The 22820-nt window shown below is 40.5% G+C and overlaps 1 protein-coding gene and 1 long non-coding RNA gene across 3 annotated transcripts in view; one reads left to right on the top strand and one right to left on the bottom strand.

Moving 5' to 3' along the window:
- Positions 1 to 10347, bottom strand: part of LOC144261454 (uncharacterized) — a 67031-nt gene extending 56684 nt beyond the window's left edge. Inside the window, exon 1 of the long non-coding RNA XR_013345275.1 lies at positions 10170 to 10347. This is a non-coding gene — a long non-coding RNA (uncharacterized LOC144261454). The remainder of the gene's footprint in view (positions 1 to 10169) is intronic.
- Positions 1 to 14838, top strand: part of SEPTIN7 (septin 7) — a 109974-nt gene extending 95136 nt beyond the window's left edge. The window contains exons 11-14 of one of the 2 annotated variants that reach the window (XM_077811035.1): positions 5906 to 5926; positions 8911 to 9046; positions 13112 to 13251; positions 13823 to 14838. In XM_077811035.1, the coding sequence (XP_077667161.1) occupies positions 5906 to 5926; positions 8911 to 9046; positions 13112 to 13251; positions 13823 to 13862 (337 nt within the window). In that variant the 3' untranslated portion in view covers positions 13863 to 14838. The remainder of the gene's footprint in view (positions 1 to 5905; positions 5927 to 8910; positions 9047 to 13111; positions 13252 to 13822) is intronic. The other variant, XM_077811036.1, reaches the window with a different exon arrangement.
- Positions 14839 to 22820: the final 7982 nt, after the last annotated feature.

The following is a 22820-nucleotide window of genomic DNA, read 5'->3' as shown; positions in this document are numbered from 1 at the left end:
AAAAGTTTGATTGGATATTTGAATTGGGCATGTAGCAGGGTGAGAGGAGAAAAGAATATAGTTAAGTGCAAAACCTTGAGGGTGCTTTCTCTTTGAAGTGGTAATAATATCGTGGACTGATAAATTCTGCCTTCTCCATGGGATTTATAAAGCTCCTTAGATTGTGGATGACATGTAAAGTTGCAACAAAAACAAAAGAAACTGATCACACTTATTTTGTTACGTAATTTTGGAGTTAATACCATTGCTTTTACAATAAGGGTCAAGTAAGGGAAAAACACTGCATGTGCTTTGACTTCCAAAGTTTTACTTTTGTTGATCTCACACCTTTACCCTTACTTCAATTTTGTCCCTCATCGGCAGATTTCTACTTGTCCGTGCCTCCAAACCCAAACTCTCTCCATATGTTATGTAGTCCGAACACTGTAAATCCTTAAAATGCAATATACAATTGCATTCTTTGTTCTTAATATTGAAAACTTCTTTGTGTGCTGCTTGCTACCTATTTTGTGTACAATATTCAGAGGTTCCAAAACCAATGTTACGTTTCCTGCACTTATCATTTATCACTAAGGCTGTGAGTCTGTTGCGGATTCCGTGACTTTCCAGGACTTCTACAGTGGCAGGTGCGGCTGGGGCAGTCTCAGGCCACCACCCCCAGCAGCAGCAGGAGTTTGAGTGTGGGAGGGGGCTCAGGGCTGAGGCAGGGGGTTGGGGTACGGGATGGGGTGATGGCTCTGGGCAGCGCTTATCTCCAGGGGGACGTGCCAGCTGCTTCTGGGAACCGCACAAAGCCAGGTAAGGAGCCTGACAGCTGCCCCCTCCCTCCCAGAAGCAGCAGGGGTCCCAGGTGCGCACACACTCGCACCCCCCAGCACCCAAGTTTTGGTCAGGGGTATATAGAAACAAGTCATGGGCTGGTTGCAGGCCGTGAATTTTTGTTTACTGCCCATGACCTGTCCATGACTTTTACTAAAAATACCCATGACTAAAACAGCCTTATTTATCACTAAGACTTTTGTATTCAGAGCAAGTGTTGCTTATGCTTTTAGTTCTCATGAGTGTCTTGATTAGTACTGATGTTGTGGTCTTCTCTTTCAGAAGCATAGCTCATTATCTTACCTCCTGCCACCAAAACCATCCCAGTAACTTTACTACAGTCCCACCTGGTTTGGCCTTTGGGGCTGGATGTATTTATTAAAGTAAAAGATGCCCTTCGGAACATATTTCTCTGTAGCAAATCTCTTCAGTTTAGGATTCTGTTAAGAATCATAGCACTTCATTAGTGCATAGCTGAGGTAAATAAAGAGTAAATTTATATGCTAGTTGGCAGCTTGAGCCCTCAGTTCCATTCATCATGGAGCTACTGTTATGTACAAATATCTGAGTCAGTCCTTGGAGACAACCAAAAAGATTTTCTTGCAGATTTTGAAAGAACTAATGATTGAACCCAGATCCTAGACTAGAGGCCCATAACCTTTCAGCACCACAGTTCCTTCCTTATTAAGTTTTAGTCTCACTCAGATTCCTGCCTCCTTTTTCAAATAGAGAAAACTGAGTTTGCTTACTGTCATTTTGCCTCCTACCTCTCCAGTATCTTATAAGTACACACACACCACTACTTCGCGTCAAATTGTTTGCTCCTGTTGTAAATTCTTACCTTGCCCTTTTTTGAAAAACACAAACATTTCAGATTTTTATATTAATTAAAAATCGGCTGTCACTGTTCTCACTGAACAGTTGCCTCAACCATATGAACTTTTGAGCCACAGCATCTGTGTTATAAGTATTGTCATGCTACAAATTGAAACACTGACCATCTTTAAGGGTCTATATTTGTATCCAATAACTCTTTAATAAAGGAAAAGAAGAGCAAAGAGAATGGAGTCAAATTATATACGGTTTTTATGAAACTGTACACTTCAGTAACAGTTTAATAGAGTATTTTCCTTTATTTTGGGGCACTTTTAGAATTCTGGACAGTCATCAGTAAGAGTACAAGATGTATAGATTTGTAGGTTAGAGCAGTAACCATATATTCCAAGGGATTGATTTGAAAAGAATGTAATTAATGCAACACGGCTGTTTAATGCAGATTAACTTTCTGGAGCTACTTGGGTTTACAGCATAACTCCTGTTTGACTCTGACAGCACAGACATTGGATTCCTTGCTCATTCTCACAGGCAGGATAACCGGTCACCACCCACATTCTCCCACTCTAGAGCTGCCTCACTGTGCTTCTCTAGTTTTGATTCCTGCCAGATTTAGAGCAACATATAGGAAGATGATCTCTGTAGCCACATCTGGCTGCCATGTGTATTCTTTCATAGAAAGGGGGGAAAGAAAACAAATACACTTCATTTGTGCCTCCCCTCAGGAGTCTTAGACTTATTTTTGCTCTCACCAAGAAACCTCTATTCTCTGTGGCTGATGTGATTTCTGGGGCTGTGACAGACAAAACCAACCTTTCAGATTTCCTAAGGGTGGGATAATAGCTCACCTGTGAAGGTAGAGGCAGGAGTGGACTGAGGCAATGCTTGAGCCATTTTTCTTGTGCTGTGACCGACAAAAGCAGTCCCTTCTTTCTGCAAAGTGTCTGACACCTAGAGTTTGTGGTTCTGGCTTACTTCAGAACTTTTGTGGCTGTCTAGGGAAGGACTTGAAGTGGGTGAGCCCATTCATAAAACTTCAGAAACCTTGCATTCACCTTGCTAGTGATTAATCAGAGATTTACTGACATCAATGGAGCATGCTCTCTATCAAAAGTACCTATGGGTCATATTTGACAGCTGTCAATTTGGCCTGGCCTCTATCCTAAGGCTAGCATGTATTCTCATTTCATTTATATAGATAGGTAGATAGAAACAGAAATAATAGTTACACACACACTTTGGAGGGCTGCTGTACCCATTTATATAGATGGTCACGGCAGCAGGCTTCCAAAATTTGGTGGTGATTTCTTGGACAGCTGGTTCGCTTGGGCATACTCTCAGCACCAGGCACCCAAGTGATATGGGAAACACTTGTTAGATTCACTAGATTGAAGAGAACCATATAGAGTCATAAAAGCACCCTAATTCCATCTCCAGAACTCATATGTATTCAAGTCTGCCAGGGTGGGGCACTCATATAGATGCCTTCCCAGCTCAAAGAACTTAGTCCACAAGGGAAAGTAAAGTTCACATAAGCACCCAGGAAACTGTGGGCCATCTGATTAGCCAATTTAGCATTCAGAGGACACATTTGGGAAAAGCCCATCCTAAATATGATGGCATAGTGGTAGTTGTATACTTGAACCACCAGGGTGGCACAAGAAACGTATTCAGATCATCTTAAAGTACAGATGGTACTTCTGGTTAAAATACGGTTGGTTAAGCCAATTGGATTCTTCCAGGAGAGAGTTGATGTATTCCAGCAGATTCTTCAAGAATTGGGGAATCCTCACTGTAGACTTGTCCAAAACAAAATTAAGTTTCCTGTTTTGGGGAGCAGGTACCTAGACCTATTAATGTTGTGTGTACCATACACGTTTCAATGGCTTTATCATTTCCTCCCCCTCATATGGAGGGTCTGAAAGGAAAAAAACTGCTCTCCATAAGACACTTTTAGTGTTAATTGCTCTGATTGGGCAAGATGATAGGCATACAGACCTGCTGATGCTTGCCCAAGTGCTAACAATTCCTCTGTTAAAATCAAGATCACCGTCAGCAGGGCCCAGTAATGCCTCCAGACTCCCATGTGGTCCATAATTGGTTTACATTAGAGCATTCATGAATTTAGGCATCTGCAATAGGGTGACCTGACCCAGACTGTGATGCACTGGAAGGGATTTTTGTCCTGACCAAATTATCAGGTCCTGTGTCCAGGAAGCATACGAAGTCTGAGGTTGCCCATCCATTGAGACTTAATGCTCTCTCAACTACAGCATGGCTAACTCCTGGCCTGGGTCAAGGAGATGTCAGTTGGCATGCTTTGCAAAGTTTCCACATGGCATTCCCTGCACTCTTTAACATGCTATGTCAGGTAAATGTGCAGGTGTCTGCGAATGCAGCCTTTGACAGGAGGGAAACCATTGTCTAAGTTGCCATGATTGAGCCTGGTAAGGTGGGAATGTAGTTAGCATCTGATTCGGGCTCTGTTTTAGGTAGACAAGTTTGTCCAAAAACATTTAAATGTGCTCCAAGAGAAAGAGAGTGGGTTTGCAACATTTTGGTTGTCCATTTTCTCTTGCATTTTACTAGCTCACCAAAATGTATGTTCTGTATCCATATTGCACACTAACCTCTTACTCTGTTAGCAGATGTCAAATATTTTGTATTAAATGTTGTTTGTTGGGGACACACACACTCTCTCTCTCTCTCTCTCTCTCTCTCTCTCTCTGCCTGCTCCTGGTGGTAATGTCAACATATTAATTAACCTTTGCAGCTCTGTTCCTTGAGTAAATGTTAGCTCATTTTTTTGAACAAAATACAGTGATTGACTATGAAAACAGAATTAGTAATGTGTGCTACAAGATATATTCTGTATTGTCCAAATGCACCAAAACAAAACAATTTTTCTTGCCTTTTGACTCCCTTGAATTCCTTCCTTGCTTGGCTGATATTATAATCAGCTGTTCTACAAATAACACATTAGCTTAAGAGAAATCCAAAGCATGTTTTTTCCATGATTATGTAGCCTTTTTGTATTTTAGGTTTAGTGTCTGATTCCTTCACATTTTCAACATCATCCCATCTCTAAAAAATATTATGTCAAAGGGTAACCTTCAGGTATATGGATAACTTGTCTCTTCACACTATGCAAATAGTGTAACTGTACACGTGCACTGTGTGGCATATATTAAAATTGAAACAAAAAATTCTTAATTTGAGAAGTCCTATATTCACTTTTTGATGTGAAATAAACATTTTCAGTGAAGTTAAAAATAAACCATGTTTTTATTATCAAAAGGTATATATTTGTATAAATGACATAAAGATAAGCCTTATGTGGCTGCAGATATGTTCAATAAACTGTCACACAGAGTAACAAAATATGCAACGTGTAGATCCTTTTAACTGCTTCTTAGCATAGACTGCTTCTAACTCCTTTTGACACTGTTCCTAGTATGTTAATAACCTTACCACACACTCAAGATTCTACGCTTCCTATAGACAGAACAGGAAATTCTAGGGAGCAGTCCTAATAGTATGAATGGCTTCATACTTTGTTGCAAATTATTTAATGTAAAAATACCAGTTCCTGAAGGCTGATCTTTTCTTCTGATTTTACTACTGTCAGTGAGATGCTAACACAACACAAGCTCAAATTAAGATGCCATACTCCGTGTAAACTTAATTACATTGTATGCTTTTTAGTGCTGTTGAGCATAGCCTCCTGTGAGACCTCTGCTGGCCAGTAAAGTTAAGTGCTGTTTCTATAGCACCTGAACAGTCTTTCTCTTTAAATATAACATCCATCATTCACTTTGAATATAATGACCTTCATTAGGTGACAAATTTTATAAGGCAAATAAGCCTAGAGATGGATTGGTTTGATTTCAGAAAGCTTACTTAGAGCAAGTAGTTAAGTTAATGTCACTAAAATATGTAAAATCACTTTAAAAGCATGCGTACTTTAGTCACACCACTGTAGGTAAAAACTGTCTTTGAAATATCTCTGCACATCAAATCTGCATTAATATTTACATGGTGTAGTGATTTACTAACTGAGTTTTGAAATAAACATAACCAGCTTTAACTAACAGTCTTTCATTTTACTGTGGAAAATTTGGGGGTTTTGCGGGGGAAACAAATTTTAATTAGCTTTAGGAATCTATAATGAATTATGCTTTTTTAATTACTGCTTTTTAGTTTTTGTGGTTTTATTTAAGCATGCTAAGCCTCTGTATTTTTTGTTTTTTAGATTTGACACAGTTGAAGGCATGTAAGTGGTTGTTTAAATTTTTCCAAAGACTTCAGACAAAACCTCTTTAAACACATAAGACCTTTAATGTTAAGTGTTTCAAAATTTAAGTTTTCCTGTTGTTCAGCTTCTGGCATCTGTTTTTACTTTAGTGCTTTTTGTTCTAAAACTGCTCTAACACTTTAGATTAAAAGTTATAAATATTTTCAGTGACAAATATTCTTCATAGAACACTCCCACTTACTTTTGAAAGATTTGGGTCAAATTCCATGAGAATAACAAAGACTACAAGAGCACTATAATGGTTGACGATATATGTAAATTATGTAATTCACCCAGATTGGCTCTGCAGTTTCTCATTAGTTCCAGAGTAATAGTTATTTTAGTGCTTATTGTGAATTTGTGGAATTTTCATAACTTGTCTCTAGATTTACAGCTGTTTAAGGAGGGGTTAAACTGGCAAACTTGTTAGTGTAGTCAAATTCATTTGACTATGGTTTTATCATACAAATGGCTTGCAGAGGTTCTACTTTTTGTATACATAGAATAACAACTCTAAGGTTTAGAGAGAGCTTAACATTACATGTGTATATTATTTTATATGGGGAGAGTGGGAGTGTTCCTGATGCTTTCTTGCACTTCCCTTTTCCTTCCTGCTTAAACCTCATTGATTTCTCTAGACATTGCTTATCAGAATGAGAACTGTGTACAGATCCACTCGTAAAGAACTCCATACTGGATATTAGCCTGCTAACTTACTGAACTCTCCAGGGAAGCTAAAACTTGACATTTTGGGGGAAATCTGAATAATTTCCTTGAAAATATGACTTGGTAGACCTATCTAAATTCTTAGGTTCTGGTGCTGTTGGGGAGCCAGTTCTGTTCCCATTTGAAGTCAATGGGGGTCTTGGCAGTGACTTCAGTGGCAGTAGGACCTAGGCCTCTAGGTCAATAGTTCTTTACATGGAATTGACACTTTAAAACTTTGCATATCTCTCAAAGAGAGGTATGTTAATGTCTTCAGGAAGTTAAATTTTGTAATGTTTTGACAATGTGTTTATTTACACAGAAACACTACTACTCAAATTCTCTAAAACATTACAACGGATGTTGCACACTCCTCTCATAAATTGGTTTTATGTATTATGGTACTGGGCTTTTAATCGAACAATACACCAACTTACATGCTAACAATCAACCTTTGCAGTAAAAGTAAATCCTGTATTTAGAGTAGGATCAGTTTCCATTTGAAATCTAGTATTCTGCTAACATTTGGTCTGCTGCTCTAAATTTTGCAAATCAGTTCAGATACATCTCAAAAATACCTAAAATTGTCACCTTTTGAAGCACATTTTGAAAATAATGGAATATAAAAACTGTTCAGTTGGCCTTGATTTCATAGGATGCGTTTCATTTTCACTTCATTAGTGGCAATTTCATATAGCTGAGTTATATGTATAAAATGAGCTATGAATAGTCAAAACAATTCTGACATATTTGACACACACTCCATTGCACTGACTACACATTTTAAACCCGGTTTCCCTCTTCTAAAAGAATGCTTGCAAGTTTTGAATTGAAAGGGGCACTGCATATTAGAAATGCTTTACTCTACCTCAAATACTTTTAGGAGAATTCTGAAAGCATAAAACACATTCAAGCACAAAAAGCAAATACTCTATTTTTGATGTAATCACACCTAGCAACTCCAAATAGTTTGCTTTCTTAGATGAAGGTTGGACCATCTTAGATGGATAGACATTCCCTGCTCGTTTATCATTTTTGTTTTGTGTGTGTACGTAAGTATCCGAGAGTGATGATATAATAAATATATACATACATCTGTTTGCATTATTACATCCATATGCTAGTTAAAGCTCATTTTTTTCAAATGTTTTTGAAAAACTTACACGTTCAGGCTGAAATTAATTTGTTCCAGTTGTTCTTAATGTTTGAGTACCAAAAAAAAAATTCTTTCAAGGGACTGACTGTATACATTATCTAACCATTAACCATAAAAGAGTAAAATGAGTGGGATATATAATGAGTCTATGCTGGATTTTACAGAACATTGAAGACTATAACATTTCTAAAATGATATTTTAAACTGAGAAGCAAGATTAGTAAATCAGTTGCCTGAAAGTGTCTGGAAAAAATTAAAAACATTTATTTGAATTAGGAACATTTTACAAAGCAAAATATCCCATGCTAATAACACTTTCACAACTATATCTGAAGTCCAACTGCTCAAAAACCTCTCAAAATTGCTGTGTATTCAAAAGAATCAGCACAGGAAAAGATTGTATTGACCACAAAGCTGAAATTATGAACTTAGATTTATTTGATAATTCCCTTAGAAATTAATATTGAAAAATCAGTTTCTCTCTACCTGCAACACTTTCTTTTTCTCTTGCTCTGTTCTAGTTTAAGGCCATCTTTCCATTTTTGTGTGCACAAGTATTTTGGTGATTGGACGGGCTGTAGTGTTGGAAGATCACTAGGAAAATGCCACTTTTATTTTTGAATTTTCGTTACTGAATTTTCCATGATTTGACTTTCCCCAAACAGTGGTTCTCAACCTGTTTACCACTATGGGCTGCATCCAATACTACCTCTGTTGCCCTGAAGATGTCACATGGGCCGCAGCTCTGTGCTGTTTGGGCCGAAAGCAGCCCGTGGGCCACAGGTTTAGAATCACTGCTCTAGCAGTTCTATTCAAGGTAGAAAGTAAAGAATTCTCAACATATGACTGCATTATATTTAACTTTAATTTAAATATAAAAAATGTAAGATGTTTACACTATGAAATAAATTCTCTTTTCATAGTTTAACATTGGTTTGATCGAACATATGCAGTTTTCTGAAATTATGAAAATTTAACGTAAGATAAAGACACATGCAGACACATTGGTCCTTTTTTTTTTTTCTTTTTTTGCTTGCCTTGCTTTTCAATGTGATCTTGTATTGCAAAAAAGATTAATTAACCTGCTCTGGGTTTATGGCAGGAGCCCTCTGGCACAGATGGAAGAAGAGAGAAGAGAGCATGTGGCCAAAATGAAAAAAATGGAGATGGAAATGGAGCAGGTCTTTGAGATGAAGGTCAAAGAAAAAGTTCAGAAACTGAAGGACTCTGAAGCTGAGGTAACCAAAATGTGTATTAAGTGCCAATAACGTGCTCAGTGCTGACCAATGGGGAGGGAGTCCTTTCCTCAAGGACACTGTAACATACACATGTTCTGGAGGTTCCCTCATGGCTCCATAGTTAAGAATATAACCTTACATTAGAATTTAAATGAAACTCTCACTAATAATTATCCAAGTTACACTGTTTAAATAAAGGAGGCAAGCATGTATTTTCAAGGTAACTTTCACATTTAAATGTCCCCTAATTTCACTTCCGTAATCATAGCATGCTAAAAATCTCTCTTCTAGTCTCATGTCTTTCTTTGATGCCCTAAAATGTTACTTTAGACCCGTGGTTCCCAAACTGGGGTTCCCGGACCCCTGGGGGTTTGCAGAACGTTACGGGGTTCGCCACAAAAATGTCACTAATGGCACCAGAGAACCCCGAGCATTGGAGGCAGCAGGTGCACCCGGTTGCAGGGCAGACAGTCCGAGCCCCAGGGAGAGCGGGGCCGGGGAGTTGGGGCTGGCAGCCCGAGACCTGTCCCTGTGAGCAGGGGGGCTGGCAGCCCGAGACCTGTCGCTGTGAGCAGGGGGGCTGGCAGCCCGAGACCTGTCGCTGTGAGCAGGGGGGCTGGCAGCCCGAGACCTGTCGCTGTGAGCAGGGGGGCTGGCAGCCCGAGACCTGTCGCTGTGAGCAGGGGGGCTGGCAGCCCGAGACCCAGCAGTCAGCAGGACCTGCAGCCCGAGCTCAATTGACCAGGGCAATCAACAGGGTCCAGCAGCAGGAGCCCCATGGAGTGCGGAGGAAATTTAAACTTAAGTCCCTGGAAATATTCATTTTTAGGAGGGGGGTTCACGAGATTTCACAATTTAGTTGAAAGGGCTTCGTGGGCTGTTAAAGTTTGGGAACCACTGCTTTAGACTTTAGCTAATTTATGCACTATATAATGTGAATCTGTTATCAATAATAAAGCCCTTTCTTGAAATCCTTCAACTACTCTGCCTGTAATGCCTGTAACAAATCAACCAGTTCATGATGGTTAGCTTAAGGAGTAGACAGGTATGGCTTGCAACTGTTTCAAGTTTTGTAACTTTTAAAAATTGCAAATCTCTATAAAAATTGTATAATCTGACTCACCTCTCTTGTCCCTTTGTATGTCAGTTGTCTTGGATTGTAAACTCTTCAGAGCAGGTTGGGCTAGTCTGTCGTACAACGGCTTTGCCAATATAGCTATACCAGCAAATCCAGCTCCCGGAGACACAGCATATACTGGCATACTGACTGTTTTGCCAGTATAAGCTGTGCCTAGACAGATGTTTTTGCCGATATAGCTATCTGTCTGTTAGGGGGCGTGTTTTTTTTAATAACCACACAGCTTACTGACACAGCTATGCTGGCAAAACTTTGTAGTGTAGACCTGGGCCATTACAGTTTATACAGTTCTTAACACAGTGGGGTTCTGATCCTGGTTGGGACCTATGGGCACAATTGTAAAACAAATCAAACAAGTGGATTTTGTAGCTCTGCTAGGGAGGCAGCTTCTCAAGAGGCCTGGTGCAACAACCATGGCTGCAAATTAAAAAAATCTTTGCAGACCTACAGGAAGCTTGGAATAATAGAAGCACTAACAGAACCCCTGCCAGTCACTCTGGGAGGAGCCATGGAGGCAGGCGGGACAATGGGAGAGAAGTGAACAGTGATAGCCTGCTACTCTTCACTGTCCAGCCCTGCTGCTCTCCCCCATTACCTAAACTCTCTTCTATTACATAACCAGTCCACTAAAGTCTGCTTCCATAACCTCTCTTGAACCATATTTCCTTCCCAGTGTATGCGTTCTGCTCCCTTTTGAAGTTGTAAACATCTACAAAATTAAGTTGTACAAGTTCAAAGACAGCAGAGGGGGTATAGACAGGGAGATTTGAATTGGGTTCAGGGAGTATGTCTGAGTACTTTAGGATGAGTGTGCTATGGGTCTGGTGCATGAAAACATGTCTTTCAGGACACAGGTCATGGAGGGAAGGGGTGTAGAAGAACTGGAGCATGAAGAAAACTGTACTGGACGTGTGTGGAAGAGGTTGGAGGGTTACAGAGAACATGGGCTGACATAAAAGGAGACAAACATAAGAGTGACAAGGGGTGTATGCTTTATTCATGTTAAACTTTTCACACATTGTTACACTTTCAACATGGATAAAAGCACAGACCCACCTACAGATCACCACAAAGTCTTCAGAGGAGAGAGCCCTGCAGAGATTGGCTGTTTTACTATGTTGGACTTTCAAAGGCCTTATTAGAACATATATTATTATATCATAGTTACATTTTAACTTTTGCTAATAGTCCTGGAAATCCCCCCAACAACACTTTTAACATAGTTATGGTTGCTTGTCATGTAAAATCAAGAAAATCACCTGTTACATCAGTATTGATATGTAAACCAACCACAATTTGTATTTTACCACCTATACCATAATATCCAGATGTTCCTGGCCTCTGTTTTACATACAGCTGCCCACAACACACGTGTCTAATTCCTAATAGGCATATTCAAAACACAACTTTAACCTTAACTTTTATTTCAGTTTGGGAAGAATTCATGTCATGTTACTTAGATATGCTTTTACATTCGGTCAACAAAGATATCTTAACTTAAAGATTGTGAATTGTGAGAGGCGTGTGCACTCTAGACGGCTCTGTTGATAGTACATTAGCAAACATAACTTTGTTCAAGTGTTGTATGTGGGATATAATATAGCTTAAAGATCAAGGCTGCAATGCTTTATTTAAATGAAGTTCTGAAGCGCCTCTGTTTTCAGTGAGATTGAATGCTGAGAGATTGTTTGGCAGACAAATAGAGGAAGGGAGTTCTGAAGTGAAATCAAGTGTGAAGGCAAGACGAGACAAATGCAAGGGGCATTCAGGAAGGAGGCTTGAGAGGAGCACAGACAGCAGGTGAAGGGTAGGAGAAAATCAGAGCAGCAATGTAAATATAGATTGGGTTGTGCACAGCTTTGAAAGTAAGAATTAAAAGCTTGTATCTGATATCAAAGGGGAGCAGAAACCAGTGAAGGGAGTCAGGCCTGGTCTACACTTATTATTTAGGTTGACATAGCTACAGTGCTAGGAGGTGTGAAAAATTCTCACCTCTAAGACCCATAGCTTTGCCAACCTAGTCCCCAGTGTAAACACAGCTAGGTGAATGGAAAAATGTTTGTTGACATAGCCAATGTCACTGGAGGAGGTGGAGTTTCTACAGCGATGGAGAAACCCCTGTTTTGCATGTAGGCTCAGTCTGTACTGTGGGGTTAGTATGCGGGGGAGTATGGTGGACTTTTTAATTGAGAGGGGAGTGGAGGGAAAGGGAAGATGAATAGTGATTGCCAGTGACGTGTCCAGAGGATGTCAGTCAATTAGGCCCTATTTAAACTAGGTGGAAAAGTGGTGTTTTAAAGCATGTTAGCTAACACATTTTAACATGTTTTTTAAATACCACATGGCACTAGTAGAGAGAGGTTTTAACACCTTGACCCTATGCTTTCCCCACCTCCAGAGAGACATTATAGAACAGGTGATTAGTCAGAAAATCCTGAGGAGGGGAGTGGTCTGCTTCAAAAGCTGTAGATCTAGCATGAAACTGAAGAGACTCTTCTATTGATTGTGATTGGCTAGGTGGCTGGTTGGCTATGATCAATGCTTAATGCTGTTCTAATCCTCTTGTTGCATTGTGCTCCTCCTGTCTGTTGTCTCCAGCTGTTTGTTTCTAGTCTTCTGCTTGGCTTGTAAACTCTCTGTGCCAGGGACCATCACTTTTATGATTGTATAATGGGATTGTGGCTTTGAGGCATTAGAGCATTATAGATTATAAAGGCAGGAGGTAGAGTCCACATGCTCAAGAAGTTTGGAGGGAAGATGGGTTAGAAGTGGTAAAGAGTGGAATCAACAGTTTTGGTCTCTAACTCGGGTCCTCACTTTGTTACAGTAGCTGATGTGGCACACTGTACAGTACAACTCCTAATCTTGTTTCTAATGTTGCAGTGTTTGTGCAGTTTTTGACTATGTACTGTGCCTCAATTTCTTAGCTCCAACGACGCCATGAGCAAATGAAAAAGAATTTGGAGGCGCAGCACAAAGAATTAGAGGAAAAGCGCCGCCAGTTTGAGGATGAGAAAGCAAACTGGGAAACTCAACAGCGTATTTTGGAACAACAGAATTCTTCCAGGTAAGTAGGATTTTTGCTAAAGTTGTTTGTATCTAATGTTCCACATGTTCTGTAATAATAATTATTAAAAGAAAATTTGATCATCTTAATACATCTGTACACAGCTTGACCATCAAAATTTTTGCTTGGCCAGCTCAAAATGTCACACTGCTTTTTGGTATATATGAGCATATTTTGGAAACGGAGAGAACCCTAGCTTCCATAGTAGGCACACATGTTCAGTACTTCCTAAATACAACTAACCTCAACAGGTACCATTCATCACTGTAGGAAAACTTTATTAGAATTTGAAGGCTGATTTAATTTTACTTACATTTTTTCGGCTTTTATTTAAGGGCTGGGAACACAAACATCTGACTGAAAGTGATCAGATCTTCCATTTCCTGGAAGTAGGAGTGTAATGACAAAATTATTGCTATGTCAGTGCTGTGCGCACAGTATGCCAAGGAAAATTCCTTCCTGTGTCTAAACTAGGACAGCTGAAAATTGCATATTTTAAAAATATATACATAATGTGCTGAATTGTTCGTCCATAAAATGTTTTTATTTTAAAATGTTTTTATTTTCTTAGAACCTTGGAAAAGAACAAGAAGAAAGGGAAGATCTTTTAAATACATCTATTGACCACCAGTTCTGTATTAGTTGCCAATATGCCAGCCTGGACATCAGTGTTCGTTGGATCCGTTTGACCAATTTTGCACCAGTTGTATCCATAACGATGGATTTAACAGCATGACAAATTTTTTGTTAATTTTGATGGAGATTGAGATGCCTTGAATTGTCTAGGATGTTGTGTACTTGGAAAAATAACAGCTCTAAGTACCCTTTCCTTTTTTCTTTTTAAAACAGATGTCATTTAACGCAAAAGAAAACATTTTACTGTTGTACAATCATGTTCTGGTGGTTTTTTGTTTACAGGATATTCCAAAATACAAGGACTCTGGAAGGTTTTCAGTGAGGATAAATTGCCATAATATGATACAAACTATGCTTCTCTATTATAATACAAGAATTCCATTCAGTGCAGCATATACAATAATGTAATTTAGTCTAACACAGTTGACCCTATTTTTTGACACTTCCATTGTTTAAAAATACACATGGAAAAACAAACTTATAGGCTTACAGTGCACCTCAAGCTTTTTATAACAACCCTTCTTTGTTTTGGATTCTTTAAATATATACTATCCTCATTTACTAACTTCTTTAGCCAGAAGAATTTCATTACTGCTTCATTTTTGTAATAACATTTAATTTAGATATTTTTCCATATATTGGCCCTGCTAAATAGAATGTAGCTTCTTTCATATGGTAGGAACCAGTGAGTAAATCTTTCCTTTAACTCCCTTTTTACATTTTATGGTAAGTAGCAGGAAAATGCATTTATAGGTCATTTTTAGGCAAAATTGTGGAGTTAACTACCAACCTGTTTCTACCTGTGTGCAGTCTTTCTTTATTTTACTAGAAATGGGAATCATGGCCTCTTGAGAAAGTCACCATTTTGCATTTAGCTGTATTCATATACTGCATTTCTGTATTTTTGTTTGTATTGTAAAAAGTCACATAATAAACAATGTTGTGATGTAATCTGATGATGTGTGATACTCTTTCAAGGAATTGCATAACAAAGTACTCACTATGGGAAATATTTCAATGTAACCATGCTTAGATATAAAAATTAACTTTGCATTTAGTCTGTCTAGATATCAGGTTCCCAGTTTAAGGGATGGACAAGTGTATTCAATCTGTGGGTTATTGACCTAATAAATCCTATTTAGGTTGCTGAGTACTATACATGATAGATTGTGCCCTGAAACTGCAAACTAAAAGCTTCTTATCCAGAAGAGGGCACCAACTTTTCATGCATTTTTGTATGGTCCAAAACAGTAAGGTGTTCAGACACCTTTTCTGATATTTTCCATGGGTATGTCTCCATTACTCCATCCAGAAGTTTGAAGTGTTCATGGTTATTAATGGTAATATGAGATGGTTGTAGCCTCTGGGATTTCTCCTCTGTTTGTTAAAAATGTAAGCAAGTCAAACTGAAAACTGAACTTGGTAGCTGGAAAGGTGGCATGTAGCTTGTAAAATGCTTGAACTTTACACAGGAGAGTGTACTAAGCTTTATTTGCCATTATAGAAGCAAAAGAATTGAAAGATTTGTGTTGACGTTTTAAAAAAACAAAATGGCAGCATATTTCCCAAATTATTCTACATTGTAGGAAACAGTTGTTATCTGAAGGGACTTTTTTAATGAGGGAAGAGAATCCTAAAGACAGTTTGCTGAACTAGACACGTTACTGTGAAGTGATTTTAGTCCTGATTTGGGATAAGAAGTTTTCCATTATTAGCTGCAGAGCCTCACTAAGAGTATTTTTTCATGTGACATTCTGACTACTGCATTCCTCTTAACCAGAATGATTAGAAAACTCATGACACACACACTGAAATGTATTTGCAAATGGTTTAATTACAACTGACCTTTTGCCTCCAATTTGACTTCCATGCATTTTACTGAAAATGAACATGTGTAGCCAGCAATGAGACTGGTAAACCAATTTCCAGTTTATTGTATTTAATAAATTTTTATTTATCCATGTTAATTGCTTGCACAAAGGTCACTTGTATTATCCAGAGTCATTTTGCCTTCTATTCCAGTTTGGTTTTGGACAGGATTCCCCCTTTCTTGGTGTCAGTGGCACTCACTCAGATAGCCACACCCAGAACAGGGCTCAAAAATCCATTTGAATTTGAGTTATTTTTATTATTCACTTTGAACATGACAGGTGACTTCTTGCAATGTTAACGTTTAGAATCCTGTTCTCTGCAAAATGGGTGTAGCTTTCCTTTAAGCAATCTGAATTGCAAGACCCTTTGTATTGTAATACATGTAAAGCTTCTTCATGCTGTCCCAATTTTTCCCCCAAGACACACTTTGTAGAATATGAGCCTCTTCTGATGCGTGTATTGCCAAAAAAAGAATCTGAATTATAGAGGACTAGTAACTTTGACTGTTGCTCTGTTTGAATATTGCTCTTAAAGCTTGTCAGCTGCTGGGAAATTCCAACATTTGAACATTTCCTTTTGTCCCGAATCGGAAAGAAAATCATATCCCGCAAAAATGAAATTTGTGCAAAAATCATTTAGGAAATGATAAAACAAACGTATTGAAGTGTTTTGTGTTGACTACATTATAAAGATGAAACAAAGCTCTTCAATCTGTCAAATCAGCATTTTCCAAAAGAAAACTGTTCCACTGGAAAATTTTCAACCAGTTCCAATTGCTATCTTTCCAAAAATATGGGTTAATACATGTGTCTAAACTTGTCCTGCAACTTTCCCAAAATTGGTATGGTTTGACCAAAAGTTGGAGATTTTCGTCTGGTACACCATATGCTGATATTCTTCTTTGCCTATCAGGAGCAAATTTCTTCAATATCTAGTACTAATGTGGCTTTTCATTAAATACATTGTAATATTTTGAATTATTTAGTTTATATTAAAACTATCCATTTTATTTACTAACAACTTCAGAACAAGTAAACTCGTTTAAAATAGAGCAGGTTTTTTGTGGCACTGGACACGCATCTTGTTTTATTGATTGGCATGCCATTAACTTTTGCCACACTTACTCAGAAACAATAAAGTAAAGTATTATTGAGGAATTCTGAACGTGACCTGTGCTATTAGTTAATATGACGTGGCCTGTGCTATTAGTTAATACTTTAAATACAACTGGATAAAATTAATCTAATTAGAAAAACTTCCTGGGTCTGAATCTGGGAATAACTAGATTACAAATTTGTGGTTCCCTCCCATATCTTCAACTGATAAATTAAGCAATCCAATATAGAAATCTTCTTTGATGTCCAAGATTTTTAGTTATGCATCCTACGTAATCGATTGCTCTGCCTAGTTTGTTTCCCATGTGAAATATTCAGGGGTGAAAGTAACATAGAAGATGTACCAGGGACGGGCATCAGCCTCCCCCAGCCAGCCCTTCTGCGCTGCCTGGCCTGCGCCACCCAGGACTCCGGCGGCAATTTAAAGGGCCCATGGCTCCAGCTACTGCCACGGGCCCTTTTAAATTGCCGGGGCCTGCTGCCCCTTTTGCACACTGGGCTCAGACTGTGGAGCTAAACATTTCTGCGTAGATGTTGGGGCTCAGGCCCCCCTACCCTGACAGGGTCCCAGAACTTGGGTTCCACCTGAGCCCAAACAGCTACAGAATTTTTTCAGCCCCAGATCCTGCAAGCCTGACTGAAGCCAGCCATGGGGTGTGTTATCCCTGTGTGTGTGAAGTCTGAGCGTTGAGTGCTTCTGAAATGTTGCCTCTTACTGTTCTTCTCCTAACGCAGCACTGCCATTCCTCTCATGAAATATTCAGCTGTGGCTCTTAGCATCTTCTCCTACTCCTTTAACTAGTTGCAGATCAAAACATTCTTTTTAGAAGTCTGGCTTATATGCCAGTGTTTGACATGCTCTGTGAAAATGACTTGAGGGGCAGTTTTTAGAGTGCAGAAAAGATGTTTTTTTCTTCCCCAAAACTTTTGAATGATTTGAATAGAGTGAGACAAACACCTGATGGTTCTGGAACCAACATTATTCCCACGATTATTTGATTTGCGCAGTCCTTGGCAAAGCTATGGACTAAATAACTTTATCCAAGTGAGACAGCACAGGCCGCTGCTCAACAGGTGGTTCTCTTTACAAACTTCAGCTCGAACGACCCATGAAATCACAGAAGCTTCGCAGCACACCAGGTGGCCTAAGCACCTTTCTTCTCCCCCCTCCCATCCCCCCAGTCCCCTTGTATGGCACTGAGCTTTTTCTTCTTGTTTCAGAGATTGCTCTAGGTTAAATTCTCCCAGGGGGCCTCCAGACGGGGAGGTGGTTTTGGAGAAGTATCATGAAGACTATTTGCTGACAAATGTGAAAAAGCCAGGAGGAAAACTCAGATGTTCCTGTAGTGGCAAGGCAATGTAACTCTAGTTCTCTGCCGTCTTCACCTATTATGCCGTACCTCTGAACTGCCATCCTTAGTGGTCTGAGGTAGTGAAAAGGCTGGCTTCTCTCCAGCACATGGTTTTATGAGGGAGTACGCCTTTTTAGTTTGCCTGTGGTAAGTAGGCCAAAATGATACCTGAGGTGCAGTTGCCTTAGGGGCTCCTGTTCTTCCTGCTTTTCTGTTAACTTTTCCAAGCATGCTAGCTCTAATCTTTGTAGCAGCTAAAGCCTAGGAAGAGGCTAGTGAAATCGAATGCACAGTTGCAATGGTGACAAAAAACATAGTTCAGGTATGAGCTGGAGGAATCTTTTGGCTGCTCCCAGGAGCCTCTGGTTGAAAATCTTATCACTAAATGGATGGGAGCTCTCGAGTAATTTGCCTCATACTGGATGGTGTTTACTCCTTCCTTTGGCTACTGCTGAAGCATTCCTTTTTCAGAGAGGACTTATCCCTGTGGCTCATCAAATACTGCTGAAGAGCACATTTGGGTTTTGGCATAGAGCAGTTGATAACAGTGGAAGGATGGTTGTTTTCAGAGCCTAGAACAGGGGTGGGAAAACTACGGCTTGACAGCTGTTTTAATGCAGTGCTTGGGGAGCGGGGTCTGGGGTTGCTCTATGTGGCTCCCGGAAGCAGCAGCATGGCCCTCCTCCCGCTCCTACACGTAGGGGTAGTCAGGGGGCTCTGCTCTGCATGCTGCTCTGCATGCTGCTCCTGCCCCAAGCACTGCCCCCACAGCTCCCATTGGCCGGGAACCGTGCCCAATGGGAGCTGCAGGGGCGGTGCTTGTGGATGGGGCAGCGTGCAGAGCCTCCTGGCGGTGCCTGCATACAGGAGCATCCCTGAACCTCCCCTCGCGTCCCAACCCCCTGATGCTCTCCAAACCCCTTGGTCCAAGCCCAGAGCACCCTCCTGCACCCCAAACCTCTCATCCCCAGCTCCACCCCAGAGCCTGCACCTCCAGCCGGAGCCCTCACCCCCGCCCCAGCCCTGATCCCTCTCCCATCCTCCGAACCCCTCGGTCCCAGCCCAGAGTATCCTCGTGTACCCCAAAGCCCTCATCCCCCTCCCACCCTCCAAACGCCTTGGTCCCAGCCCAGAGCACCCTCCTACACCCCAAATTCCTCATCCCTAGCCTCACCCCCCCGCACCCCCAGAGCCCTCACCCCCCCTAATCCCAGGCTGGAGCCCCCTTCCGCATCCTGAACTCATTTCTGGCCCTGCCCTGGAGCCTGCACCCCCAACCAGAGCCCTCACCCCCAACCCCAATTTTGTAAGCATTCAGGGCCAGCCATGCAATTTCTATTCCCAGATGTGACCCTCGGGCCAAAAAGTTTGCCCACCCCGGCCTAGAGCAGTGGTCTCCAAACGGGGGGGTGCGCACCCGGGGGGGGGGGGTGCGCGGCAGCGGTAGCAGCACCGGACAGCACTCCACTGTTTTTTTTCTTCGGCGGCAACTCTGCATGGCCTGGGCTGGTGTTCCCCTCCGGCGGCCCGCCTGCGGCAGGTCTTCCGGTCTGCCGTCGGCGGCACGTCTGCAGCAGGTCACCCTGGGGGTGCACGAGCCAAAAACGTTTGGAGACCCACTGGCCTAGAGGATGCTACCCAACACCCCAAATGCCTCACTCCCCAGCCTGTACTTCAGATTTCCCAAACTCTTCTACGCTAGCAATACTCAATATGATTTGGGGAGCAAATTATAAACGTTTCCTGCAAATGTGCCAAGTGGTACTGGTTTCCACCTTAGCTGTGGGTTGAGAGATTTTGCTGAAATGCAAAGACAACGTAATAGCCTCTGCCTTCCTCTTTGCAACAAGAGCAGCCCTGGGATCCTGACTTTATCACAGGCTAATGTAGAAAAACATTGTGGAGATTCCATGCAGGATATTGGTAGCACATCACTGATTTATTTGCAGACAGGAAGGATAGATTTCTGGTTATGCCCCTGGACTGGGACTTGTGGTTATGGGATCCAGTTCCTAGCTCACCACAGAATTTTTATGTGATCTTGGGTTAGTCACTTAAGCCCAGATGCTCCATTCTCTTCAGTGAGAGTTAGGCACCTAAATACTTGGAAGACCTGGGCCTTAATCTCTCTGAGCACCAATTTCCTATCTGAAACAGGACAAAGCCATCTACCTCAGAAGATAAATGCATTAATATTTTTAAAGTGCTAAGATACTCTGGTGGAGGGGCCCACATAAGCACATAGATCTATTTTACTTTTCCTAGTTTCAGCTTTGTCATTTATATGTATATGTGTCCCTGCTTACTATGACGTATAAAGCTCACTTTTGTGCTTGTTTGCTTAGAGTGGAGTTTTTCCTTGGCTGATCTTTAATGTTCATCCAGGCGTTTTGTCTCCTTCACAAATTGTAAGTGTGCTAATTGAATGCTATGTCTGGGCACTTGAGATGGCAGAGGACTGCTGAGTAATTCTGCCATTTCATTTGCTGCATGTGCCTGGTCAAGTATGACTTAAGCAAAAACACATTAAGTTGTGGACTGAGCTTGCTTCACTGGAGAAACACCATTTATAGGTTAGTGAAATTTTTCCTGGTTGCTTAAAGAGACAGTCAAGTAATTAAGCTCCAATTTGTTTGGTTAATAGATTTACAAAATCTTAAAACAAATGTTTTAAATAAAACTTTTAAAGTATTCCCTTGCAGTGTTGGAAATCCCAGCACAACAGCCTGGTGCTTCCATATGAAACCCAGAAAGTGAAACTGAGTAAACAGGACTGGCTTCACTTTCCAAGCTGAGACCATACAAAAAGGAAACAACTGTAAACTCTGGAAAGAACATTAGAATTTTTTTTTTTGATTCTAAGGAAATATCAGAGATATTTAAATTGTAGTAACATAGGCTTCAATCATCAGCATGGGTAGAACTTGGGGACCTTCTCTTCCAAACCCCAACTTCAACCACTCGGAGCTAAAGGAAAGCTTCCTTTAGTTACAGCATTAAAACTGGCTGCATTTTTTCAAACTTTTTTCATGGATTTTTTTTTTCAAAAATAGTTTTTCTAAAAAGATTCTAATTTTGAAAAAAATGAAAAACGGGTCAATTTCTAACCCTGGAAGAATTGGAAATAATGATGCAATTTCACTAATAATTTTGTTCAGCTTTTGACCAGCTCCGTCACAGTGGATTAATGTTCTTTGAGAGTCAACCACTAGAAAGTGACAACCGCAAAATAATTTCAGCTAGTTGAGAGCAATGGCCCAGATATATATACACACACACGCGCGCGACTAGATTTCATATTGCTTCCAAAGGGTTCTGGTTCTCAGGCCTTTGGAGTTCACAGGAGCTTATACCTAACATTTGTGCATTAATGGCAATAAATTAGTAGCCACAGACTTCTAACTCAGGGTCCCATGCAGAAGCCCCTCTTACTTAGTGTGGTTCTACCCTAAAAAGTGATTGAAAAAACAGATTGTGAGGTACTATAGCCACTGTGTGTGGCTGATTTTCTGTATTCCATTTGCTCCATTTGTAAGTAAAAAGGTGATTTTTCTAACTGCAAGCCCCACAAACTCACCTGGATTCTGGGCAATCTCTTTCTCATCCGGGATGTTTGTGATGTAATGATGGAATACCACAGCCCAGATCCTTGCATCACTACTTAGGCCAGCAATCCAATGTACATGTGGGCCAGTGAGGTCTACGTTCATGTGACATCTTCAATTTTACAGGTGTCTTCCAATTTTTTTTTTCCAAACAAGTCTCAGATTTTCTGTTGTGGCATGTTTCTTATGGATTGTTGACCTTCTTTGAGCATACACTACTCACCTACTTTGTATTTTCTAAAAACTGCATTACTCACAAGAGAATGGCACTAAATATGACATTAGAAGTGAGTGTTAAGAGGAGCAGGCAATGCAGCTCAGGCAGAGACAAACATTTCTGGGACCACGTAAGTAGAGAGCTAAAATCCTTCCAGGTTGATCAGTGGGTAGACAGTATTCCCTTTTTGCAAAAAGAGGTGGAAAGTTCCTCAAGACACTCGCAAGGAGGACACAGATGCTGTGCAATGCAGAGAAGGCCGTTACAAACCTCACCATTTTCCCTTCCAAGAAGAAGGTGCATTTCTTTGACCTTGCCTTCTCTAGCATGAGCGTACAGCAACAGGTATGTTTTTAAAAAAAATTACCAGCACAGGACATTCCACTGCACGCTTTTCTCCTACTGGAGAGAGGATGAGAAACAACATGTGGCAGGTGTTTAGTCACATGAATGCACTACTGGTGATGAGCGTGGTGTCAAAACCTGAATAGAATAGCATAGTATTCGCTGTTAGGTCTGGGAGCAATGTATAGTAGGAGAGAAACCATCAATTTGTTACAAATTCATAATAATTAGATGTGACTAATTGAAACACTTGCCAATAGCAGCCCAACAATTGCACATATAATTGTCTTTCCAGGCAAATTATTCTGTAAAAAGCCATGGTTAGTAGATAGCTGTCGGTATTTAAACAGAAGGGGGCATGGACTGTTCGCTCCTCCTTTCCGCTGAAGAAGTTTCAGGTTTAATCTGTGATCTTCTAAATTGCTCA

Source organism: Eretmochelys imbricata, chromosome 2 (genome assembly GCF_965152235.1).
Source record: "Eretmochelys imbricata isolate rEreImb1 chromosome 2, rEreImb1.hap1, whole genome shotgun sequence".
NCBI classification, from domain to species: Eukaryota; Metazoa; Chordata; order Testudines; family Cheloniidae; genus Eretmochelys; species Eretmochelys imbricata.
Note: the sequence above shows the minus strand (reverse complement) of the source record. Positions and strands in the feature narration are given on the sequence as shown.